This window comes from Meles meles, chromosome 19 (assembly GCF_922984935.1).
Source record: "Meles meles chromosome 19, mMelMel3.1 paternal haplotype, whole genome shotgun sequence".
In the NCBI taxonomy this organism is placed as follows: Eukaryota; Metazoa; Chordata; class Mammalia; order Carnivora; family Mustelidae; genus Meles; species Meles meles.
The window spans coordinates 58485774-58509957 of NC_060084.1; the positions used below are offsets into that span (position 1 = coordinate 58485774).

At 46.8% G+C, this 24184-nt stretch overlaps 1 protein-coding gene across 1 annotated transcript in view; it reads left to right on the forward strand.

The window, feature by feature from the left end:
* LOC123931069 (zinc finger protein 543-like) overlaps window positions 1-24184 on the forward strand; it is a 47574-nt gene that overhangs the window by 17208 nt on the left and 6182 nt on the right. Inside the window, exons 5-6 of the mRNA XM_045987760.1 lie at window positions 17085-17211; window positions 22008-22103. Coding sequence (XP_045843716.1) covers window positions 17085-17211; window positions 22008-22103 — 223 coding nt within the window. The remainder of the gene's footprint in view (window positions 1-17084; window positions 17212-22007; window positions 22104-24184) is intronic.

The following is a 24184-nucleotide window of genomic DNA, read 5'->3' on the forward strand; positions in this document are numbered from 1 at the left end:
TGTAAAATGATTTCTCTCTCTTTATTGTTTTTATTTAAAACTGATTTAGCATTCTTCATTACTTTGAATTTCCACAAAGTTTTGGAGAAGTTTGTCTATTTTTATGAAAAAAATCTGTTGAATTTCGATAGAAATTGAGTTAAATTTTCAGATCAATTTGTTGAGAATTTGCATCATTATGAACACAGTATGTTCATACTTAATCCAAACTCTATTTAAGTATTATTTGATTTACTTCATCACTGTTGTATAAACTTCAATGATAGGTCCTGTATGGATTTTATAAGGTTTGTATCAAGGTGTTTTTTTCCTTTTATTATAAATGGCATTGATTTTTAAACTTTCCATTTCCACACAAGTTTTAGTAGTATGCAGAAATGTAATTAAAATTTGGATGTTGTTTTGGTATCCTGCACCCTTGCTGAATGGTAGCCATTTATTTGTTGTGATAGGATGCTTGGGGTTAGAAAACATAGAAATATCATCCACACAAGAGATAGTTTTATTTCTTCCCTACCATATGTATACCTAGTATTTTCTTTTCTTACCTGCTGTGCTAGCTAGGATTTCCAATATGATGTTGAACAGTAGTAGTAGTAAGAAAGGATATTCTTGTATGGTTTCTGATATTAGGGGGAAACATACAATTTTTCATCAAGTATGATGTTAGTATAAGGTTTTCTTTATAGAAGTTTCTTATCAAGTTTAGAAAGTTTCCTATATTCCTAATTTGCTGGGGTTTTTTTGTTGTTATTATGAATCGGTGTTCAATTTTATCACACACTTTTTCTCTACCAATTGATAGAATCTTGTGTTTTTTTCTTCTGTAGCTTGTTGATAGGATGTATTACATTAATTTGAGTTTTGATATGAAATCAATTTTGTGTCCTTGAAATAAGCCCTACTTGGTTTAGAACATAATTATTATTCTATTACAGTATCCAGTACACTAGTATGTTGAGGAAGTTTTCCTGCAATTTCATTAGTGGTAATGATACATAGATTTCTTTCTTTCACTCATTTTTGTTTGTTTTGTTTTTTGTCTTTTGTTTTGTACCATCATTGGTTTGGGTGTGTAGATGATAGTGACCTCCCCAAATGTATTGGGAGTAGTCTTATGTGGAAGATAGTATATAGAACTGGTTTTATTTTTAATGTTTGGTGGCATTCTCCAGTGAAACATTTATGCCTGGAGATTTTTCTTTGGATGCTTTTTAGTTATGTATTTATTTTATTTAATATGTATGGAATTGTTCAGAATGTTTAATATTGGATGAATTTTCATAGTTGTCCATTTTTAGGAAGTATTCCTTTTCATATAAATTTTCTTATTTGTTTCAAGTATTCCTTTATTATATTGATTATGATGGAAGAATCTCTACTAATATCTCCTGTTAGATTCCTGATATTGGAAATGCATCAACTCTCTTTTTATCTTTGTTAATCTTCTTAGGTATTTACCATTTTTTTTGATCTTTTTGAAGAAGCAGCACTTTATACCACTGTTTTTTCTCTGTTGCCTTTTTGTTCCCGATTTCACTGATACCTGTATTGACCCTTATTATATCCGTTCTTCCATCTGCTTTGGTGGTATTTTCCTCTGTAGTTTCTTGAGATGGATGCTTAGATTACTGATGTGAGATTTTTTGCTTTTCTGATGTAAGCCTTACGTTCTATAAATTTTCCTCACAGCACTTTCCTCACAAGTTGTAATACATTTTAATTACATTTCATTTGGTTCTAAAAATTTCTTTATTCAAAACTTCCTCTCTAACCCATAAAGTATTTAGAAGTGTATTGTTTAATTTCCTAGTGTTTGGGGTATTTCATGCTTTTTGTTAATGACTTCTAGTTTGTTTTATATTTGATCTAGTTGTTTAAATTTGTTGAGGTTTGCTTTATGACCCCAAATATGGTCTGTCTTGATGAATGTTTATAAAGTTGCTTGAAAAGAATGTGTATTCTACTGTCATTGGATGGAGTTTATGTAAATGTCCACATGATCCTGTTGGTTGATGATGTTGTCGGATTTTCTGTATCCTTGTTGATTTTCTGTTTGGTATTGCCCTCAATAGCTGAGAGGGGGATTTTGAAGTCCTGAAGTATGACCAGGAATTGTCTGTTTCTCTTTTAAATTCTACTAGTTTTTGCTTTGAGCGTTTCAAAGCTCTGTTGTTGGTGCACACACATACAGGATTGCTCTGTCATCTTGATGTGTTGACTTTTTTATTATTGTGTAATGTCTCTTTGCCCCTGTAAATTTTCTTTGGAGTATATTTTATCTGATACTAATATAGTCACTATTGCATTTTTGGGGTAATATTTTGCAGTTTGGGGTTTATATGGTTCCATAATTTTATTTTCAACCTTACGTGCGTCGTTATATTTGAAGTGAGTGTCCAGGAATAGCACATACTCAGGTCATGCTTTGTCTTTATCCATTCTGCTGATTTCTTTCTTAAATTGCTGTATTTAGACCATTTAAGTTTAAATAATTACTGATATGTTAGGGCTTGAGTTTGCCACTTTATTATTTGGCCTTTGTTTGTTTCCTGTTTATTTTTGCTCTGTTGTTTGGGGTTTTTTGTGTGTTTGTTTTGCCTTCCTGTGGGTTAACTTTAATTTTTAGAATTCCATTTGCTATAAATATGATGTTTCGGAGAATATCTCTTTGTATTTTAGTAGTCATTTTAGGTATTGTTTTATACACATATAATTTATCACAGCCTGTGGCATCAACACCCAAGCGCTTTGATATGTAGAAACCTGGCTTTTATCCGCCCCTTCACATTCCCCACTCTCCAGTATTATTGTGTCACATATTTCCTCTTTATACACTGAGCATATCGGATGATGTTTTTTGCTTCAACAAGGAATTTTTACAAAACCCATGAGAAGTATAGTCTGTTTACCTCTACTTGTATCCTTTCCATTGTCCTTTTGTCTTGAAGATTTTTTCTATTAACATTTCCTTTCTCTTTTGTTCTTTTTTTTTTTTAAGATTTTATTTATTTATTTGACAGAGATCATAAGTAGGCAGAGAGGCAGGCAGAGAAAGAGGAAGGGAAGCAGGCTCCCTGCTTTGCAGAGAGCCCGATGTGGGGCTCGATCCCAGGACCCTGAGATCATGACCTGAGCCGAAGGCAGAGGCTTTAACCCACTGAGCCACCCAGGCGCCCCACCTTTCCCTTTTGCAAACTCCTACACAGATCTTCCCTCACTTCTGGGGTTACATGTCCGTAAACCCACTGTAAGTTGAAAACACCTTGGTCAGAAATGCATTTAGTACACCGGCCCTTCTGACCGTTGTAGTGTAACCTCGCCTGGGTTACCCATCCTCAGAACGCTTTCATTCGTTTACAGGTGGGCAGAGTCATCTGACACAAAACCTATTTTATAATGAATATTATATGTTGAATAGCTCATGTAATGTATTGAATACTATACTGAAAGTGAAAAACCATGATTGTGTGGGTACTTACCATTAACATACACAGCTGGGCCTAAAGAAAGTTTGAGGTGGTGAGCTACAGTTAATTTGTGGATAATGGGGATAATGGGGGATAATGGGGATGCTACAGGGACAGGATCATCCATTTCTCTTTCTTGTGATGAGGGTGAAAAATAGTGGGTAGAGGGCACCAAGGCGTCAAGACTCGTTGAGGGTTTAGCCAGCAGAGTTCTTTAGGGGGATACCAAGTTTTCACTGTGTGGTTTGTTTCTTCTTTTCATTGTATGGGTTTTTTTTAAGATTTTATTTATTTGACAGACAGAGATCACAAGTAGGCAGAGAGGCAGGTGGGGGTCGGGGGGCGGGAGCAGGCTCCCTGCTGAGCAGAGAGCCCAATGCAGGGCTCAATCCCAGGACCCTGAGATCATGACCCGAGCCGAAGGCAGAGGCTTAACCCACTGAGTCACCCAGGCGCCCCTCATTACATGTTTTTGCGTAGCAAGCAGGAGCATCCTGTTTCTCCCTCAGCTCTCGGGAATGTCTTGTGACTGATATCCATCTGTTCTAACATCCTGATGCCACTGCTGATAGCAGCAGAGTCCTCCATCAGTGTTTGCTGTGGCCTTTCTTGGAGCTTCCGTGTGACTTCTGCGTCAGCTGCTTTTTTCTTTGTCCTTCCAGTTTGATTAGTGGAGTCCCCAGGAGACCGCTCTTCCGCCTCAACATCAGCAAGCTCAGGGATATCGTCATCATTGATGTGGCTGTTTGCCAGGCACTAACATCTTGTTACTTAGCATTCCTCAACAGCAGAATCTCTGTTACAGCCTCTGAATGTGTTCTCTTTGTGTATAGCTTCCATCGTGCATTGCTGCATGACCCCTCGCTCTGTAGTGATATTCTGGAAAGCGTTTAGAATGTGAAGGTCTTTCTAAAACGGGGGAATTTGGCCAGATTCAGTCACTTCAACAGCCTACACAAATGGCATTAATAGTGTGCTTTGAACATAGTTGTGGCACATTGGTGCACGGATTGAACGAGCGTAGTTGTGTTTGTTGGCAAATGTACACCCTTTACAGCAGGATGCTTGTGCCTGAATTGCTGTGGGTGCCCTGAAGCACCCTCTCAGATAAGAAGACTCTTGAATGGGACGATGTCTTGCCTACAATAGTTTCTTGCCTGTGAAATAAAACAGTTTGAAAACCAGCCTTTAAACAGCACTAATGTCATCCAGGTTCTCTCGTTGTGGTGATAACATATGGGAAGCATATATTTGCTCACGTTCTTGAATACTCTAGGGCTCTCTGAGTGGTAGAGTAGAAAAGGCTTCATCTGAACTCTACAGCATTTCCACGCAAAAGCAGCATTATATGTCTCAGTGCCTTGAATCCTGGCATTGTCTTGGACTCCTGAAAAATGTATGAATGCCCCAGCACACACTTCGAGAACGAGCTTGTTTCATTATCACTAAATGTTCGTTCTGGCTCATATTTCTCATTCACAATGATCCCATGCAGGTCTTCCTTAAAAGCTTTGGCACCTTCGGTGTTGGCACTTTCTGCCTCCCTGCCAACCTTCACATGATGAAAATTATGATGTCTTGTGAAGCACTGGAATCCCTTAGCACTTTCTGTAACCATTTGTGTATCTGCAGGATCATCAGCATGCTCTTTTAGGATTCGACTTCTTGCCTTAGCCTGGATTGTCAGTGGGCTAAGCAGTATGTGCTTAGCTTCTGTATTTGGTCATTTACCTGCGTGACAACTAAGTTCTCCATTGGTCCATCTCTTTTCTTCGTGATGACAGTGGATTTAATCAATACTGACCATTAATATGGTTGATTTTTGTTTAAGAAAATCCAAACTGCCACATGTGATGGCCATTACTAGTTTGCCACCTTCATGCCAGGTAATTATCTTGAGTTTCTTCTCAAGAGTAATTGCCCTTCTCTTCTCACCAGAAAGCAGAGCCACAGATGGGTGTTTTGTAGAAATGATAGGATGGGAAACACAAGACACAGTATCCCAAATGCTGGCAACATAGGGCCCTGTAGAGTACCAGTAGGTCACCCTTGGGATTGCAGGGCTGCCTGGAAGATGTGCTTCCCCTAGTGTCACAAGGGAGTATCACACTGCATATTGCTGGTCTGAGGAAAATTAAGTCAAAATTCAGATTTGGAACTACGGCTTCTACTGGCTGTGACTGTTACTGCTATGACTTGCACAGTATCATAAGGCCAAAAAAATCCTAAAACCGTTAGTCTTTCTTATGGGGAAGGTCTTCTAGTAATAAATGTTTTTGTTTTCCTTCATCTAACAATGTAAGGCTCCTTCATTCTAGTAGGATATTTTTGTGGGATACAGGATGTGGGCTCAGCAATTCTTTCCTTTTAGTACTTGGGAAGCATGTCACTTCCTTCTGTTCTCCTTGGTTTCAGATGAGAAGTCTGCCATTTGACCCATTGTTTTTCTACCTGTAATGCCTCTGTCAAGCTGTTTTCAGTGTGGTTTTTATTGTATATAGAGTTTGGAAGTTTGATTATGACAAATTTGTTTGATTATGGCATGACATTTTGGGGGTTTATCCTGTTTGGTGTTTGCTTAGCTTTTTGAATGTGTTGCCAATTTGGAAGATTTTTAGATATTCTTCGATTATCTTTTTCAGCCCCAGTGTCTCCTCTCTTTCAGGACTCCAGTAACGTGAGTGTTAGATCTTCTGGTCTTGTGCCAGAAGGTCCATGGACTTGCACCCCGCCCCATTCTCCAGTCTGTTTTCTTTGTTGCTTAGAGGGATTTAGTTCCATTGATCTCTCTCTGAGCTCACTGAGTCTTTTCTCGCTCGTAGCTAATCTGTTGAGCTCACCCAGTGAGTTTTCATTTTGGTTTTTGAATTTTTCAGTTGTGTAGCCTCAAAGGAGAAAGAGGTCCATCCTCTTCAAGGCTCACTCTTCCTCTTTGTGGTTGGACACGTATCTCCAATCCCTTACTTGTCTAAGACGACTGTTATAACCCCCGCGGCTTGGTCTGTAACTTCTCTTAATCCCCTTCTAGCCACCTCATCCGTACCTGTGTTCAGGTCTCTAGTCTCACCCCCAGGCGCTTTCTGCCCCACATGCCCAGTAAGCACTGCCCTTCTCTTTCCTGGCGTGGACACACCCTGTGTCACTGTTCCATCCACTGTCTGTCGCCACCCCCTCATGTCCCTTCACGCCGCCGACAACTAAACAGTGGTCTCCAGCACCGTCTCCTGACTTCGGCAAGTCTCCCAGAGTTCTCTCTTGTCCTCCCACCCCTCTCCACCGCCCCTCCCCCCACACACAGGCTGTGATGGGACCTTTTTCCTGCTGCCCCCCTCTTTGACTTGAAGGCACTTTCCTGGTGTCTGTGAGCTCCTGCCCTGCTCCTTCAGAGGAACTCTGTCTTCTTCCATCCGTTAAACAGTGGTGTTTCTCAGTCCATCTGTCACCCTTGCTTTCTGACTTGGGAGGTGTTCCGTGAGTGAGTGAGTTTCCCCCCTCGAGGTATTTGACGCTCAGTGATCTGCAGAGTTCCCCAAGTCCTTGTCTCCAGGTTGTATGTTTCTGTCTGATCATCCTTGCACACCTGGGCAGTAATCATAAACATGGAGCCTGTCTGCCTGTGCCGTGTGGTCATGGGCGTCCCCACGAGGAGGCGGTGGGCCAGCATGAGAGCAGGCAGACATGGTACATTACTATGTTTCCGTCATTGTTTTGAATGTTTTCCACACATCAGCTCTTCCTCTTTGCGATAACGCTATGTGGTAGGTCATGTTATCCCTGTTTAACGGATCAGAAAACTGATCTGTTCAGAGGAGCAGAAAGGCTAAGGGATTTACCCAGAGTTGTACATTTAACCAAGTATGAGACTATGGATTTGAGGCCAGTTAGGGCAGCTGCAGGATTCATGTCCATATCCTTTCCTATGTTTCTCATAGGATAAGTCTTTGTTTTCTCGGTCACCATCATTTTTTTTTTAAAGATTTTGTTTATTTATTAGAGAGAGAGAGAGAGCGAGCACAGGCAGACAGAGTTGCAGGCAGAGGCAGAGGGTGAAGCAGGCTCCCCGCCGAGCAAGGAGCCCGATGTGGGACTCGATCCCAGGACGCCGGGATCATGACCTGAGCCAAAGGCAGCTGCCCAACCAACTGAGCCACCCAGGCGTCCCCACCATCATTTTTATTAAAGTGGATCAATTTATGGTCATTGAGCTGTAATCCCCCTTTCTCTTTGACTGTATACCTTGGCGGTTCCTCTAGGTTGCATGAGATAAACCAAACTTAACTTTTCAATGGCTGCACAGTCTATTATAATATTGTAGAAATTTATAGAGAATCTCTGGGTTTCAGGTGGTGGGAGGTAGAAGAGGACTACGGGAGGCATTTGGTTTTACACATCGTGTTTGAGGTGCCTGAGCAACATCTCAGTGAATCCGCTGTGTTCTGTCTGCTGCCCGAGCTGAATAGCTCGCCGCCATTTCTCTTCGTCTTCCCCGCATCTAGCCAGTGTCTCATTCTGTTTTCTTTAGCTTTTTTATCTCCTCCGTAGACACTTGCTGTATGTGCATCTTAGCAAAGGGCCACACAGCAGTGTATTTTTATTACCATGTCCGGGCCCCTCGCAGAGTGCTCACACAACGCGGTGTATGTAGTTGGCACAGCATGTGGCATGTGTTGACTTAGAAACCACAGCAGCGTTTATGGCCAGATCTCTAAGACTTGCAAAGCCATGTGGATGGTGGCGGAGGCATGGGGTGTAGCTTGGCGGTGGAGCATTTGAGTGGGTAATGAGTGGCGTGTGTTGCAAGTCCTCAAGATTACCGCAGGGTGAGTGATGCAGTAGGAAGACTCTGAGGATGCCACGCGCACAGCAGCTGTGACTGAGTTATTACAACGGACGGGGGCAGAGCAAAGTCAGCCAAGCAAGGAGGCGGAAGTACGGAGTTCCTCGGGAGTTCTGAGTGCTCAGGTTCCATCAACGAGTCAGGACAGCGTCTGTGCAATGTCTATGAGGGAAGCATATTCAAAACTCCATGCCATGGGGTGCCGGGCTGGCTCAGTCAGCTAAGCCTCTGCCTTTGGCTCAGGTCATGATCCCCAAATCCTGGGATCGAGCCCCGCGTCAGCCTCCCTGCTCAGCAGAGTCTCCTCCCTCTCTCTCTCTGCTCTTCCCCCTGCTTGAGTCTGCTTCTTCCTCTGCCCTTTACCCAGCTTGTGCTCACTCTCAAATAAATAAACTCTCGAAGGAAGGAAGGAAAAACTCCATACCCAGGGTTTTTATTGGGCACTATTTCTCTAAAATATAATCAAAACTTTAGACCTCCAGAAGGATAGCAGGCCACCAGCATAAGCCACGTGGTTGACAAACAAGCACACCGAGCCATTTGTCATTTTGGAAACTACGGGAAACCTCCTGAAACATAAGGTCCCACCTCCAGCCAAAGGCAGACTTTGAAGCTCCAGGGATAGCAGTCCCAGGCCTGCGATGTGAGCTCTTCTCCACAGTGACTTGAATGGTACTGAAAGGTTGAGTCAACAGCCTGCTGCAGTGACAAAGTCCTAGCTTTGAGGTGACAGCTTACGTACATGTGACCATGGTAACTAAATTAGTGCAGCCACAGATACTCTTCCACCGTAGGGCTGAACTTAATGGGGATGAAGTGAGAGCAGAGCCAGGCTCTTGCCTCTCTTTATATAGATGGAGGTTCAGGTGATTTGATTTGCAAATATTCCCTCTTTTGCCTTTATTTCCACAAAGACAAAACAGCCAAGTCAATGCTCTTTATACATCGCACTTATGTCCGTGATTTCTCATTTACTCTGTTCCCGCTGTTGAAACGTGTAGCCTTTGGCTCCAAAAGAAAATTAAATATGTGGCCATAATAATTTCTGCATCATTAAGTGTGCATAACTTGAGATGAAATAATGTGTTGGGCATCGTCAGGTTGAGATCCATCAGAGGGGGTGACTGGACGGGAGCGGGAGCGCTGGACTCCAGCTGGGAGGACCCGCCACAGAGATTGGATGCTGGAGGCCTGGGGGAAGTTTGGCCCCTGGGAGTAGGCGCAGCTCCCTCTGTTCTCACCCCCCACCCCCCCACCCCGCCGGCCCGCAGACGGCCTTTCCTGTCAGTCCTAGATGCGGGGCTGGCTCTGGAAGGCTCAGTGATGTCATCTTCGGCTCTGGAGAGTTAATGGCCCGTCAGCTGCTTACTCACGGGAGCTCACATGTCTCACGAGTGAATGGTCTGAGCTAGGTTGTAAATGGACAGCTCGTTTTTGCCCTCCTCGGAGCAGTGGAGAGTCAAGAGCATGTGCCCTTGAGTCAGATGCCGGGATCTACTTACTGGTCTTGTGCCTAGCTGCTGGAGGCTTTTTAAAAGTCCCCATTCATGGGCACCTGGGTGGCTCAGTGGGTTAAAGCCTCTGCATTCGGTTTGGGTCATGATCCGAGAGTCCTGGGATCGAGCCCTACATCGGGCTCTCTGCTCAGTGGGGAGCCTGCTTCCCCCCACCCCACCCCCCCGCCTGCCTCTCTGCCTACTTGTGATCTCTGTCAAATAAAATCCTTTTAAAAATAAAAAAATAAAAGTCCCTGTTCATTCTGCTTCTCTCGATCTCTGCATCTAGCAGCCACTGTCACGGTGAAGTTTTCCCATGTGAGACCTTGCAGCTGTGCAATCCGCTGCCCCCTCCCGGGTCCAGCCAGGCATCATCCCACACCTCCATTTACCTTCCGCTCTTCTTCCCCAGTCGATTCTCCACACTGAGCCAGAGATGCGGCTCCGATCTGGTCATGGAGGGCCCACCCCCCACTTCCCCTTTTGGGATAAAAACCAAATACTTAACATGGCCCATCCCTGGGGCCCTACCTGGTGTGGGATGTGCTTCATTTACTACCTTTTGTCTTGCACAACTCTGGTCTCTCCTCACTTCCTGTTTCCCTTTCCCTCACTTTCCCACCTGCTATGGCCTCTTCTGTCCCCACGCTGCCAGGTTAGCGTGCGCTCAGCCCTCCCCTCTCATCTCAGATGGCACTTCCTCAGGGAACCTTTACCCACACACCCATCTAGGTCATAACCGTGTGCGCATGTGGTTCTTTGCTCCTGAACCACCTTCCTGCTTGGTGGTTTGCCAGGATTCCCTCGACTCAGAACTGCTGCTATAGTCCCAGTTACTGTCTGTGACAGCACAAGGACACAGGTCAAGGTCCCCAAAGGGAGAAGGCACACAGGGTAAAGAAACTAAGCCCAAGCTTCCAGCGTTCTCTCCCAGTGCAGTCGCACAGGCCCTTGCTTAAGTCTTTCAGCAAACATGTGGGATGACATGTTCTAGTATCGCCAATGAGGGAAATTCACCACGCTTCAGTGCCCGGGGTTTCTTCCTGAGGCACGCGGGGCCTTCGTGACTGCCTGTAGATACTCGGTAGGACCACAGGAGGCGAAGATATAGTGTGGCTCAGAGGCTCAGGCATACAAAACACTCCGTTCCCTGTGAGCCACAGTGTTTGCTTAAGTGACCCGGTCAGCCTGAAGCAGCGGGCCCTGCAGATACAGGCCTCAAGTCCCTCCAACCGGGCCATGTTCAAGAACTTAGGTTGTCTTCTCAGTGCTGGTCAGGGGCCAGTCCTTTGCGATCCATAGCATTTGAGTAGTGGAGGCTGCTCCGGGAACACTTTCCTGCACAGTCCCCCGTGCTGGCCCTTGGCTTGGGCTCTGGGACAGCAGACAGTGATATTTGCCTGAGCATCTCTATGTAGTAAAGCATTTCCGTGAGGACACATTGTAGTATTGTCGGAAATCTGCTCACCATGTGAAGGAGGCCACATGGGGTGTGGGTAGATTAACGACAATGCCTACTGTCAGACCATTACATCCTGTCCGTGTTTCTGCACTAGTTTGGTAAGTTGTTCCTTCTGGTCAGCTGTTTGCACTTTGTGATAACCGACCTCCCCTGTCACTACCTTCTTTTCTCTCAGTGTCCACCCAGCTGGAATGCAGTCAGAATTTTCTAACAGACCTTCCCCCTCTTGTGCCCCTTCCATAATCTAAATTCCATCCAGCACCCAGAGTCATCTTTTTGAAACCTGAATCAAGTGACATCACCAATTTACTTAAAACTTTGCTGTAGCTACTACCCATGTCACACTGTATTCACTGTATTTTCTTATCTATTCTTGGTGCTCTGTTTTTGGGGCTTCTCCGCAGGGAGGCTGCCTTTTCCTGGGAACAGTTCTCAGAGACAGCCAACTACTCACTGGGACTTGCCTTTCACATGCAAATTAGACAATCCAAAGACCCTCCTGGGAGCCACCCTCTTCTTCCAGGCTCTTCCATTGTAGGAGACAATATTCTGTGCTGATCATCCAGGTCCTGGTGTCAGACAAATAGGGACACCCCCTCTCTCCTCCAGCCTGCCAGTAGTATTCAAAATAGCCAATCCCAAGCTGTCTCCCCTGCCCTGCCTCGCCTTTCCTGTGTTAAGTACAAAAGTTCCAGACAGTTTTTTGTCCTCCACTTTTGCCTCCTGACCCATCCTGGTCTTCACATGGCCCTGCCTCATGTGCCCTGCCTAAGAATAAACTTCTTCCTTCATGGTAATCCTCTGCCTCCACAACATCTGTGCACACATAACGATCCACTGAGCTGCTATCTAAGGGAACAGTGTTTCACCCAGAAAACAGCCAGGACAGGAACCAAGTGCAAAAGCACGAGGTGCCTCAAGAAGGGCAAGAAGGGTAGCGTGGCCAGAGCCTCGTCTGCAGGGGTTCACGTGGGACAAGGTGAATCAGAGAGAGGAATGGAGACCTTGTGTCGTGCCTTGTAGGTCATCAACAGGAGCTTGGAACGTTTCCTGTACGCTCTAAAACGTACCCAGGAATTGGTCGATCTGCTGTGACTCATTAGAGTTGTCCTAGCCATGTTACTTAGTACTGCGGAACTGCTTCCATTCTGCTCTCCCATTCTTTCTCATCTGCTCTGATTTTCCCATCTCCACAGCACTCCCTCCTTTCAATCTATATTGCTTAGGGTTTTCATTGTTTTTGTTTTTCAGTCATTGGTGGTTAGGATGAAAGGTTCTAGAGCAGGAATGTCCTTACTTGGTATGTATATGTCCCCATTGTTGATTGAAGTTCTTGTCAGGTGGCACTCAGTAAATGCTGAATTGACCAAATAAATATCTGTAAATAGATTTTTAAATCATTATGAGTGATAAGAGAGAAAAAGAAGAGTGATATTGGGTGGAGGACTACTTTAAAACAGAGATACCAGGAGACCTCCATGACGAGGGAATGGTTGCCATGAGGAGTCCATCACCCCAGACACTTGTCTACAGTTTGGGTATGAATGATTCAACACTATATCCTTCACAGCACCTTGCAAAGTGCCCTCCTTCAGCTGTTCTAGAAGACATTTGTAGCGTGAATGTTACGTGGAGGCTACTAAATGCTCCCATTTCTAGGACTGCTGGTTGTTGATCTACTCGCGCCCTGTCTCTGCCCCCCAAAAACTAGCATGTGACTCCATGGGGAGCTACAGTCCCTGGGTGACAGTCATTGTTTGGGATTAGGATATGTGTGTGCTCCTGGTTCCATGAGAACAAGAGAGTCTACAAGGAATCACTTGGAATTCTTTAGGAAGATTTCTTTTCTCTCCCTGTATTCATTTACATGAGAGCACTAGTAATTCTAGTTGTTGTTTTTTTAAGGGAATAAATACAAGTACTTACAAGAAATATGCGTGTTGTGATTCCCAGTCATACACCCGGGGAGAAAAGAAAGCGAGGTCTACTCCCTCGTGCTGTGTTTAGTAACTGCGACAGGGCAGCACCGTCTCCACTTCTGTAGGTGCGCGTGCGCTTGATTCGCTGGAAGCTGCATTTCATTCTCTCACCTTTGCCTGAGAGAGGGGGAGAAACCCCAAAGAAGTACCCGACGGTGACCTCTAAGACATCTGAGATACGGTCTTGAAGGGTTGTTGGAACCGCTAACGTGACGGTCGGTTTCTCGTCTGCACCCCCTCAAGCGCTGCGCTGGCTCCGGCTTCGCCCCCATCCGTTCCCGTCTCCATCTATTCTCGCCCTCGCCAAGAATCCAGGCGGCGGCGGCGGCCGACAACTCCAGCACTCCGCGTCCGAGCACGACCCCTCCGCCGGCGCTCAGACGCAGGGCGAGGTGCCGCGTGGGACAGACTCTCCACAGCGCCGGGCTCCAGCCTGGGGTCGCGGCCGTCCCCCAGCCGCGCTCACGGGTGGCCTCCCCAGCTCCGGGGCTCGCACGCCGCCCCTCCGGCTCCCGGGCCCGATCCGCGCGTCAGGGCGCCGCAGTGTGTGGCGCTGGCCCACAGGAGGCTCCAGAAGGGCCGCGTCGGAGGGCGCTTCCGGCGTCCTGGCGGCGGCCCTGTCGCCACCGCTCGAGCATCCCTCTTCCGTCCGGGGAGATCCCCGCCCCCAAGCCTTGCCCTCCCAGGGCGTGAGAGGGACGGCCTCGCCCCCGCCCCGATCCCACTCTGAGAAGCGAGTCTGCGGCGACTCTTCCGGAGAAGACACGCTCGGAAACTGCCTCGCCGCTACTGTCAGCAAAGGAAAAAACCACATTACCCAGAAGGCTGTGCTCCGCGTGTCGCGCGGGCGCTGGGCCAATGACTGCCCGGGACAGGGGCATTTCCTGCGGCCGGCTCCGGCGGGGCGGGGCTCCCGAGCCCATGAGGAGTACGTCATCCGCCTGCGCCGGGCGGGTCTTCCTTGGGCTGTGGGGCTTTTAACGGGGGATTGAAAGGGCAGGGCACCTCTCCGAGGCCGGAGCGGAGACGGTGGTGTGGATCGTAGGTCCCTCCTGGTGTCTTTGTATGAGCCTGATACCCGTCCCTCGTCCTCCGTAACGGGGTGTTACGTGAGCGCCTGCGGGGGGCGCTCTCCGCAGCCCTGGTGCGACGCTGAGGTCCTGGGGCACGTTTCACATTGGGGAAACTGAGGTTCGGAGTGCGACAGTCAGCCGAGGTCACCCCGCTCTGGGCAGCGAAAAGGTGGCAGCCCCTCGGCGGCTGTCCCCCGGGCGCTGCTTTGTGCACAGGGTCCCATGATGGCGGCGGCGTGGACGGACCCCGTGCGGGTGAGTGGACGATGCTCTTTGCATTGCTGCCCCTCTGCAGCGGCGGCTCCTGGGCGGCCTGCAGGCCAAGGATGCCCTTCGGTTTCATTTTTTCCTTGTCGTTTGTTGACAGCAAGTGGCTGGCGTGTCCCTTGATCCATAGTCCTGCATCTGTGCGGATCTCGGGCGGTGCTCAGTCTGGGCATGAAGGATGAGAAGTGCTGGCTTCCAAGGGCCCCCCTCGCTTACTAATCCCGCCCGCTGCCGTGACCTGCAGGTGCCTACCCATACCCCCGCCGACCTCCTCTGGCCTTTGGGACTGTACCAGCCTGACCATGATAGGTTCTCCTTGACCCCCAGCCTTTGTCCCTGCACTCGCCTTTGCCTGGGATACTCCCCCTGTGACTTTTCAGGGCTCCCCCTCTCACATCCTCTGACCTCTGCTCAGATGTCACTCGCTTGGAGAGAAGGTTCATAGCAGTTCAGGCGAAATGGGCCCTTCCCTGCTTGCCCATCATCCGGCATTGTTGTGTAGGGAGCCTGGCAAAATTAAACAAGTGTAGTGGTTGGATTTGTGTAGGATGTGGTGGGAGCAACGCGAGAGCAGTAACAGGAGACGCATGATAGCTGACTTCCACTCCTTGCTGTGGGCTGACAGGCATAACATATCACCTCTCTTAATCCTCGGCTCCTCTGAGTTGAGTTGTGGTGTTATTTCGGTTTTGCACAAGAACACCTTGAAGCTCAGAGGTTTAGTGCCCCAACTCACTGCAGCTCTTTTTTTTTTTTTTTTTTAAGATTTTATTTATTTATTTGACAGAGAGAGATCACAAGTAGGCAGAGAGGCAGGCAGAGAGAGAGAGGGAAGCAGGCTCCCTTCTGAGCAGAGAGCCCGATGTGGGACTCGATCCCAGGACCCTGAGATCATGACCTGAGCCGAAGGCAGCGGCTTAACCCACTGAGCCACCCAGGCGCCCCTCACTGCAGCTCTTAAGTAGCAGAAACAACCAGTGTGTTGACCACCCCAGCCTGCAGTTTTACTCTTTTCTCTACAAAAAGCAGACAGGGATACCTGGAGGTGACCCCTGAAGTCAACTTTGTAAGCCAGGCAGGCTTCCGTACAGGCCTTGGGCATGACGTGGGGATATGGCATTTTAGCAAGTGGAAATGTGTGGACAAAAAGGGCAGATTGGTTGTTTAAGGCATCCCCAGAGTACCGGTGTGATTTCCATGGCCCCTCGGTCCCCGTCTGCTGAGACATAACCCTGGGGGGGCCAGACTGTGGGTCACATGCTGGATGTTCCATCATACTCTCACCCATGACAGACAGTGTGACAGATCAAAGGCTATTCTCATGGCCAAAGCCCGCATTGTCCTCAGTAACTTCTATTTTCTGGGCCTGAAGTATTCTCTTCTCGGCAATATGTGCTGTTGAGACTCAGGTGGTTAGGGTGGGAGGTTTAAGTTCCTTCATAGTTGCCAAAGCCAGGGGGTGAGGGGAAGACTCATGTAGGAAAAAGAAACAGTGACTCATTGTGGATTCTCCTTGGTAGTCTCTGAGGAGCAGAAGCAGATCCAGGCCCTGCCACTTCCCAAGCAGGTGCCACCACCTCAGGTGATCATCCTGTGAGGTGGGTGACGATGAGCTGCTCCTCTGCCCATGTCCACAGAATTATGTTCAATGATGGCTGAAATGAATGTGGCTGGGAAATTTATTTGAAGTTCCTCACGTCCTCATTGATTTCTTTACTAATGGAGGAGTGCCAGGATTATGCCATTAGACCCTAGACCAGAGGGACCAGAGGGACCTCAGTTCAGATCCTGCCTCTCCTCATACCACATGTGAACTGTGGATGAACTTCTGAAGCCCCCTGGACCTCAGGGCCCTGACTGGCAGGAACGTGGTAATGATACTGACTTCACAGGCTGTGGCTAGTCACCCCAGTGTTTCTTTTACAAAGATTTTTTCTTTAATTCTCATACTCTTAGTGCTGGGTGAGAATTACTATATTGATCCAGAAATGGAGGCTCAGAGAAATGACATGAGGCTCCTAAGTTCACATGCAGGCAAGTGTTGATTCTAAGACGTGGGATTCAAACCTCAGGATTATGGCTTCAGAGCTGGGGACGTTCACATTAGCAGGACAGGAAGAGCATCGGCACGAGTCAGGCACGCAGTGAAGATCGGTGAGTCTGGGCTGCTCTTCCTGTAATTATTATTGGTGCTGTTTTCATTATCTTTGTTCCTCTCTCCCATCCCCATGGTGTCTTAAAGCCCTTACTACTCTGTGCTTCACAGTCCACACGGGAAGGTCCCGACCTCACGCCATTCTCCACTGGCTCCCACGCAGGAGGCGCTGTCTCTCATGCTGCTGTAATCAGGGCGAAACAGCATCTCTACCTCCTTGAGTCCCGCAGAGCTTAGCCCTCAGGGGGTGTTTGGTCACTCTGCTCCCTTTCCATCGAGAGAAATGGGCTGTGATTCCCATCAGCAGCCCCAAGACCAACACACTGCCTCTGTTTGACTTTTCAGATGCCTGTGACCTTTGATGATGTGGCCATGACTTTTACCCGGGAGGAGTGGGGGCAGCTGGACCTGGCCCAGAGGACCCTGTACCAGGAAGTGATGCTGGAGACGTGTGGACTTCTGGTCTCTCTGGGTAAGGTCTCCCTAACTCTGTGGTGTGGGAGACCTGTCACCTCCTTCACTCTGCTCTCTGGCTCCAGGCCTGGCTGCTTGAGAAGGTCTCTATAGCCTTCCCGTCCTCTCCATTTCAGTCATTTTCTAGACTCCTCTCTTCCTGCCTGCTCTCCTGTGTCTCAGGGAGGGTTAAGCAAGAAACATAGTTTACTTTTGGTCACAGCCAAAGGAGAAGGGTGCATTGGGAGGAAATGGGGTTGTCTCACAAAGCCTAAAGGCAGGAATTCCATCTGGGCCCCTTGAGGGACTGATACAGGAACTTAGAGAAACACAATTAATCCCTGCTTTGGGGACTTTTGTCCTGGCTTCTCTCTGTGGGTCGCTTGTGTCTTTGTCTTTTTACAGTGACTTTTTTCTGCCATGGCTATTTCGCAGCAGGAAGTGGCTGCCTAGTCCTTACCATGTGAGGCCCCTTGTTCCTGTCTCTACTCCTTTTTACATGCCGATACGTTTCTTTTCACTCCATTAATTCTCCCAACATGCCATCCTTGGCAAATAAGGAAAGTAGAGCCACTGCAGCAAGTCCCTCATAAAGCTTAATCTCTTCACTTTAAAAGACACATCTTCAGGGGCGCCTGGGTGGCTCAGTGGGTTAAGCCGCTGCCTTCGGCTCAGGTCATGATCTCAGGGTCCTGGGATCGAGTTCCGCATCGGGCTCTCTGCTCAGCATGGAACCTGCTTCCCTCTCTCTCTCTCTCTCTGCCTGCCTCTCCATCTACTTAGGATCTTTCTCTGTCAAATAAATAAATAAAATCTTAAAAAAAAGACATATCTTCATTGTGAAAAGCTCTCCTCTGCGTTTTTTGGTGGTTTCTTTTGTGAAATGTTGGCTGGAATAAATGATACTTAAATTTATGCATGTGTCTCTCTTTGACTAAATTACCGTGTGCAAGTTTTTTGTTCTTGGTGGGTCATGAAATGGCGTCTAGCCTCACAACGTCTGCCTCCCCCTGACGCCCGTTTCTTGAGGATTGACTCCTCCTGCTCAATCCCCCTCCCCCTCTCACTGCTTTAGCCTTCTTGGACTCAGGTTGCTGGCCCCACAGGAGTGTTTACTGTTTCCTTTTTACTCTAGTGCGTTAGGAGACCAGGGTCTTTTGTTTCTCCATATACACTTGAGAATCAGTTTGTTAATATCCACAAAATGACTTGCTGGGGTTTTGACTGGTATTGCATTAACTCTACAGATCAAATTTGGAGGAACTGACATCTTGACAATATTGAGTCTTCCTATCCATGAACATGAAATGTCATTCCATTTATTCTTTGGTTTTGTTAAGTGGAGTTTTGTAGCTTTCCTCATATAGATTCTGTATATATTTTGTTAGATTTATACCTAAGTATTTCACTTGGGGAATACTAATGTAAACAGTATTCAATTTAATTTAATTTTTAAGATTTTATTTATCTGACACAGAGAGAGTGACAGTGAGAGGAGGAGGACATGCAGAGGGAGTGGAAGGCGGAGAAGCAGGCTTCCCGCTGAGCAGGAAGAGGGAGAAGCAGGCTCCCGGCTGAGCATTGAGCTCCATGCGGGGCTCAATCCCAGGACTCTGGGATCGTGACCTGAGCTGAAGGCAGATGCTTAACCATTTGAGCCTCCAGGCGCCCCCTCTGTTCTACTTCTGATGTTAGTAATTTGTGTCTTTTCTTATTTTTTCTTTGTTAGCCTGGCCAGAAGGTTATCAATTTTATTGATCTTTTTAGAGAGCCAAATTTTGGTTTTGTTGATTTTTTTCTATTTTCTGTTTTCAATTTCATTGATTCCTGCTCTAATTCTTATTCTTTTGTAGTGTTTATTTTGCATTTAATGTACTCTTCTAGTTGCCTAAGGTGGAAATTTATATAACTAACTTCAGATCTTTCTTTTAAAAAAATATGTATCCTATTATAAATTTCCTGTGAAGCATTGCTTTGCTCCATCCCACAAATTTCGCTAGGTTTTATTTTTGGTTTTTTAGTTAGTTTGTTTAAAGATTATTTATTTATTCATTTTTAGTAACCTCTATACCCAGTGTGGGACTCAAACTCATGACCTCAGGATTGAGTCACATGCTCTGGGACACCTGGGTGGCTCAGTGGGTTAAAGCCTCTGCCTTCGGCTTGGGTCCTGATCCCAGAATCCTGGGATCGAGCCTCACGTCGGGCTCTCTGCTCGGAGCCTGCTTCCTCCTCTCTCTCTCTCTCTCTCTCTGCCTGCCTCTCTGCCTACTTGTGATCTCTAGCTGTCAAAATAAATAAAATCTTAAAAAAAAGAAAAAGAGTCACATGCTGTTCCAACTGAGCTAGACAGTTTCCCTATATTTTTGTTTTCATTTAGTTCAAAATATTTTTTTTTAAAGATTTTTTATTTATTTATTTGACAGAGAGAGATCACAAGTAGGCAGAGAGGCAGGCAGAGAGAGTGAGAGGGAAGCAGGCTCACTGCCAAGCAGAGAGCCCAATGTGGGACTCAATCCCAGGACCCTGAGATCATGACCCGAGCCGAAGGCAGTGCCTTAAACCACCGAGCCACCCAGGCGCCCCCAAAATATTTTTTACTTTCTTGAGATTGCTTCTTAGACCCGTATGTTATTTAGTGTTGTTTAACCTTTACCTATTTGGTGATTTTCCAATTATATTTCTGTTACTAATTTCTAGTTAATTACTCTATGGTCTGAGGGCAGACATTTTATGGTTTCTATTCTTTTTTTTTTTTTCCTTTCTCTCAATCATTAATGTTTAATTTCAAATCATGGGTTCACTCATTTCTATTTAAGCTTTGTTTTTTGCCTCCTGATTTCTTTTTTCCTCCTTTTTAAAATGATTTCTGTTCTTTTTAAAATTTATTAAAGTATGTTTTTATGGCCCAGAATATAATCTATCATGGGAATGTTCCATGTGTGTTTGAGAAGAATGTGTATCTGTTTTTGGCACCACGCTCTAACCAACTGAGCTAACCGGCCACCCTAGAATGTGTATCTGTTTTTGGATGTAGTCTGCAGATGTCAGTTAGAGCCAGGTAATTGATGGTATTGTTGAGTTCACCTGTGTCATTAACAGCTTTCTGCCTGCCTGTACATTGCTCCTAGAGGAATAGTGTGATCTCCAACTTTTTTTTTTTTTAAGATTTTATTTATTTATTTGAAAGACAGAAATTACAAGTAGGCAGAGAAGCAGGCAGAGAGAGAGAGGAGGAAGCAGGCTCCCTGCCGAGCAGAGAGCCCGATGCGGGGCTCGATCCCAGGACCCTGAGATCATGACCTGAGCCGAAGGCAGAGGCTTTAACCCACTGAGCCACCAAGGCGCCCCATGATCTCCAACTTTGATGGTGGATTCATCTATTTCTTCTTGTCATTCTATCAGTTTTTGCCTCGTGTAGTTTGACACTGTGTTGCCAGACATGTACGGATTAAGGATTTTTCTGTCTTCTTTGCAAATTAACCTATTTATCATTATGTAATGCCTTCTTTATCCCTGGTAACTTTCCTTGCTTTGAAGTCTTTTCTGTCTGAAATTAACATAGATACGCTTGCTTTCTTTTGATTAGTATTAGCACATTTTATTAACATATTAGTGTATTTTTCTACATTCATTTAATTTCAACACGTTTGTGTCTTTATATTTACAGTGGGTTTCTTATAGACAATCTATAGTTGGGTTTTGTTTTGTTTTTGTTTTTAAGATTTATTCATTTATTGGGGTGACTGGGTAACTCAGTTGTTAAGCGTCTGCCTTTAGCTCAGGTCATGATCCCAGGGTCCTGAGGTCAAGCCCCGCATTGGGCTCCCTGCTCTTTGGGAAGTCTCCTCCTCCCACTCCTGCTCCCCCTGTTTCTGTTCCTTCTCTGTTGTCTCTCTCTCTGTCAAATAAATAAAATCTTAAAAAAAGAGAAAGATTTATTCATTTATTTTAGAGAGAGGGAAAGCACAAGTGGGAGGGGCAGAGGGAGAGGGAGAGAGAACTTCAGGCAGAGTCTGCACTGAGCGCGTGGAACCTGACACGGGCTCAATCTCACAACCCTGAGATCACGACCTGAGCTGAAACCAATAGTCAAACACTTAACTGTGCCACCCAGGCACTCCTGGGTCTTGTTTTTTGATCCACTCTGACAATGTGTCTTATAATGGAGCATTTAGAAAAACATTGATGTTCTAAGTGATGTTGATATAATGGGATTAGTATTTACCATGTTTGTCACTGTTTCCTATTTATTGTCCTTGTTCCTGTTTTTGTCTTCTAGTCTTCCTGCCTGGAATAAACCCTTCTCTTTACTCAGAGTACCCAGCCACTCTGCCTACCTCAGACTGTCGATAATCAGGGATGCCATTTGTGAAACGGTGGAAACCTGGGTTTTTTAACCTACCAGGTGGGGTGCCATCACTTGGGGAGTGTTTGCAGTCTGATGGCGAGGCTTCACCCCAGAGGTTTCGTGTAAATTAGTCCATGGTGGCATTCAGGCTCACCAGGTATGGCTGAGGCTCCTGACTGGATTAATTAGGAAGTGCCTTCAGGAGACAGGTCCGAACAGTGCTGGGATCCTACAGGCTGGAGATCAAAGGGATTTGGTGCTGTCGCTGGAGCCAGCACTGATGTCTGCAGTCTTTGGGGCCCAATAATGATGTTTTATGCATTGGTTTCCAGGTCATATTTTGTTTGGATGGGTGCGAGCAGCTTCATTTGGGGCCTTCTCCAAATTCTGAAGTCCCCGTCTAGACTGAGGGTTTCTTTCCTCTCACCATGATTTCCACAACCTTTTTCTGTCTCTTTGAACAGGCTGTCCTTTGCCCAAACCAGAGCTGATCTACGCCTTGGATCATAGCCCAGAGTTACAGGCATGGAAGAGAGGCCTCTCCCCTAACTCCTGCCCAGGTGGGTGCCAGCAGTGGGCCCAGTCAGTGTCACAGCAGCTTGCAGACAGTATAGTGATTACTGCCTCTGGAATCTGTGGAAGTTTTATTGTTGTGGCCTCTCTAGAGGCTTAGGATCCACAAGCCTTTTAACCTGTGGTCCTTCTGCCCACCCAGTCCAGCCCTATCACAGTCCCAGCGCTCCTGTGGACGTGTGGGGCCTGCTAGATTATGAGTTCGGGCTCTCAGCCCTAGCTGCTTGGGACCCACGACAACCTTGTGGCCCTGGGGAGGGTACATGGTCTCACTGTGCCTTTATACATAAGCTCAACCAGTGTAAATAGAGCCGCTGTAACAGGTATATTGCAGAATCTTGGTGGCTCAGCACGTGAAAGTCCTTTTCTCACCCAGCGACCATGGAGTCAGCATGGAGCTGTGCACCATGCAGTTATTCAGGGATTCTGGTACCTCCTGCCATCACGAGACTTGCACATTGTTCTGGCATCTTCCAGCTGGCAGAGGGGAAACGGGAGAAGAAAGGTGTCATACCCACGTCCAGTCACACTGTTTCTCCTCACATTCCACCAACGAGACATCTGGCCCCACTTAAGCACCTGGGGCTGGAAAATGAGGCTGAGCTGTGTGTCCAAGGAGAGAACAAATGGTTCACTGAGCGTAGTGTGCTGCACTCGGTCTCTTCCTGAGTCAGTGGGTTGTCTGAGGACGCACCAGATTGTGCGTGAAACTGGCTCACACTGGCCCCGACTCACAGTGAGCGAATGGCTCGGGAAAAGTGAGCTGTTGGTGTTATTCACGTCGTAATATTAACCCTCATGAATAATGATAGTACCTCAAACTTCCTGCTGCATCACCAGGAAGCAAGCTCTACCCTGCATTCCACCCTTTCTCGCCTTCTCCATCCACCCGTCCTCCCAGTGCCAGTCAGACACTCAGACGCTCTCTTGCTCCAAGTCCTCGTACCCCTCCTGCCCGCTTAACCTCACGTTTGGCTTCCGTTCTGCAGACCTCGGTTGCCGAGGCCCTGGGGACATCTGGTGTGGTGACTGGCGCCCCTGCACAGCCAGGCGCTCTCGCCTCTGGTGGTGCCTTGGGCTTTCATTCCAAGTATGTGTCTGTTCGGCCCCTTGGAGGGTGTTCCTAGTCTTCTCCCTCGTCACCAGTCTCACATCTGTGAGTGTAGAAAAGACCATTCATGCCCAACATGCCTAAGAGGGAGCTCGGGATTCTGCTGCTCGTCCCTCCTCCCGTGCATGTCAGAAGGCCGGTTGCGACTCAGATAACTCGTCAGCACCTCGCCGCCACCAGCCCCTGCGGTCACACATCCTGTCCATTTCCCATGAATGGCTCCCCTTCCCCTCTCCTCCCTGAGACCCATCCTGACACTCCCGCGTCCAGGTTTTCAACTTTGGCCTGGGCGAGAGCTGGTTTCCCCACATCCCCTATGTGCCTCTCATCCGCCCGTCTTCCCCTGGTTCCTCCAGCCACGGATGACTTGTTCCAGACCTTCACCACACCCCTCAGCCACTGATGTCTTCGCATATTTCCATGTCAAAAATAGTCTGTGTTCTTGCACTGCTTGATCGCCAACCATTGCACATTGATCTGAATCTCTCCTGTGTGTGGCTTCCCTTCCCACCCCCCAGAGGAGGCCTTGCCCCCGACCATGGCAAATGACCGCACTAGAGGCCAGATCACACCTTTTCAGGGAATTGGCTTCTTCGCTGCTCTTCTGCCTCTTCTGTAACTTTACCCATTCTCTGCTCAATAGAAAAATAGGCTTGGTTGTGTCACAGTAGAGGAAAGTAAATGAAAAAGGCCTATAACTCTCCAGTGTCTTCATACTGGTATCAATTCTGTTTCCCTGTATAAACCATCTTCTTGGAAAAGTTGTCTCTCTTTTTTTTTTTTTAAGATTTTATTTTTTATTTATTTATTTTTAGATTTTATTTATTTATTTTTCAGAGAGAGAGCGAGAACAAGCAGGGAGATTGGCAGGCAGAGAGAGAAACAGGCTCCTCTCTGAGTGAGGAACCCAATGTGGGACTCAATCCCAGGACCTTGGGATCATGACCTGAGCCGAAG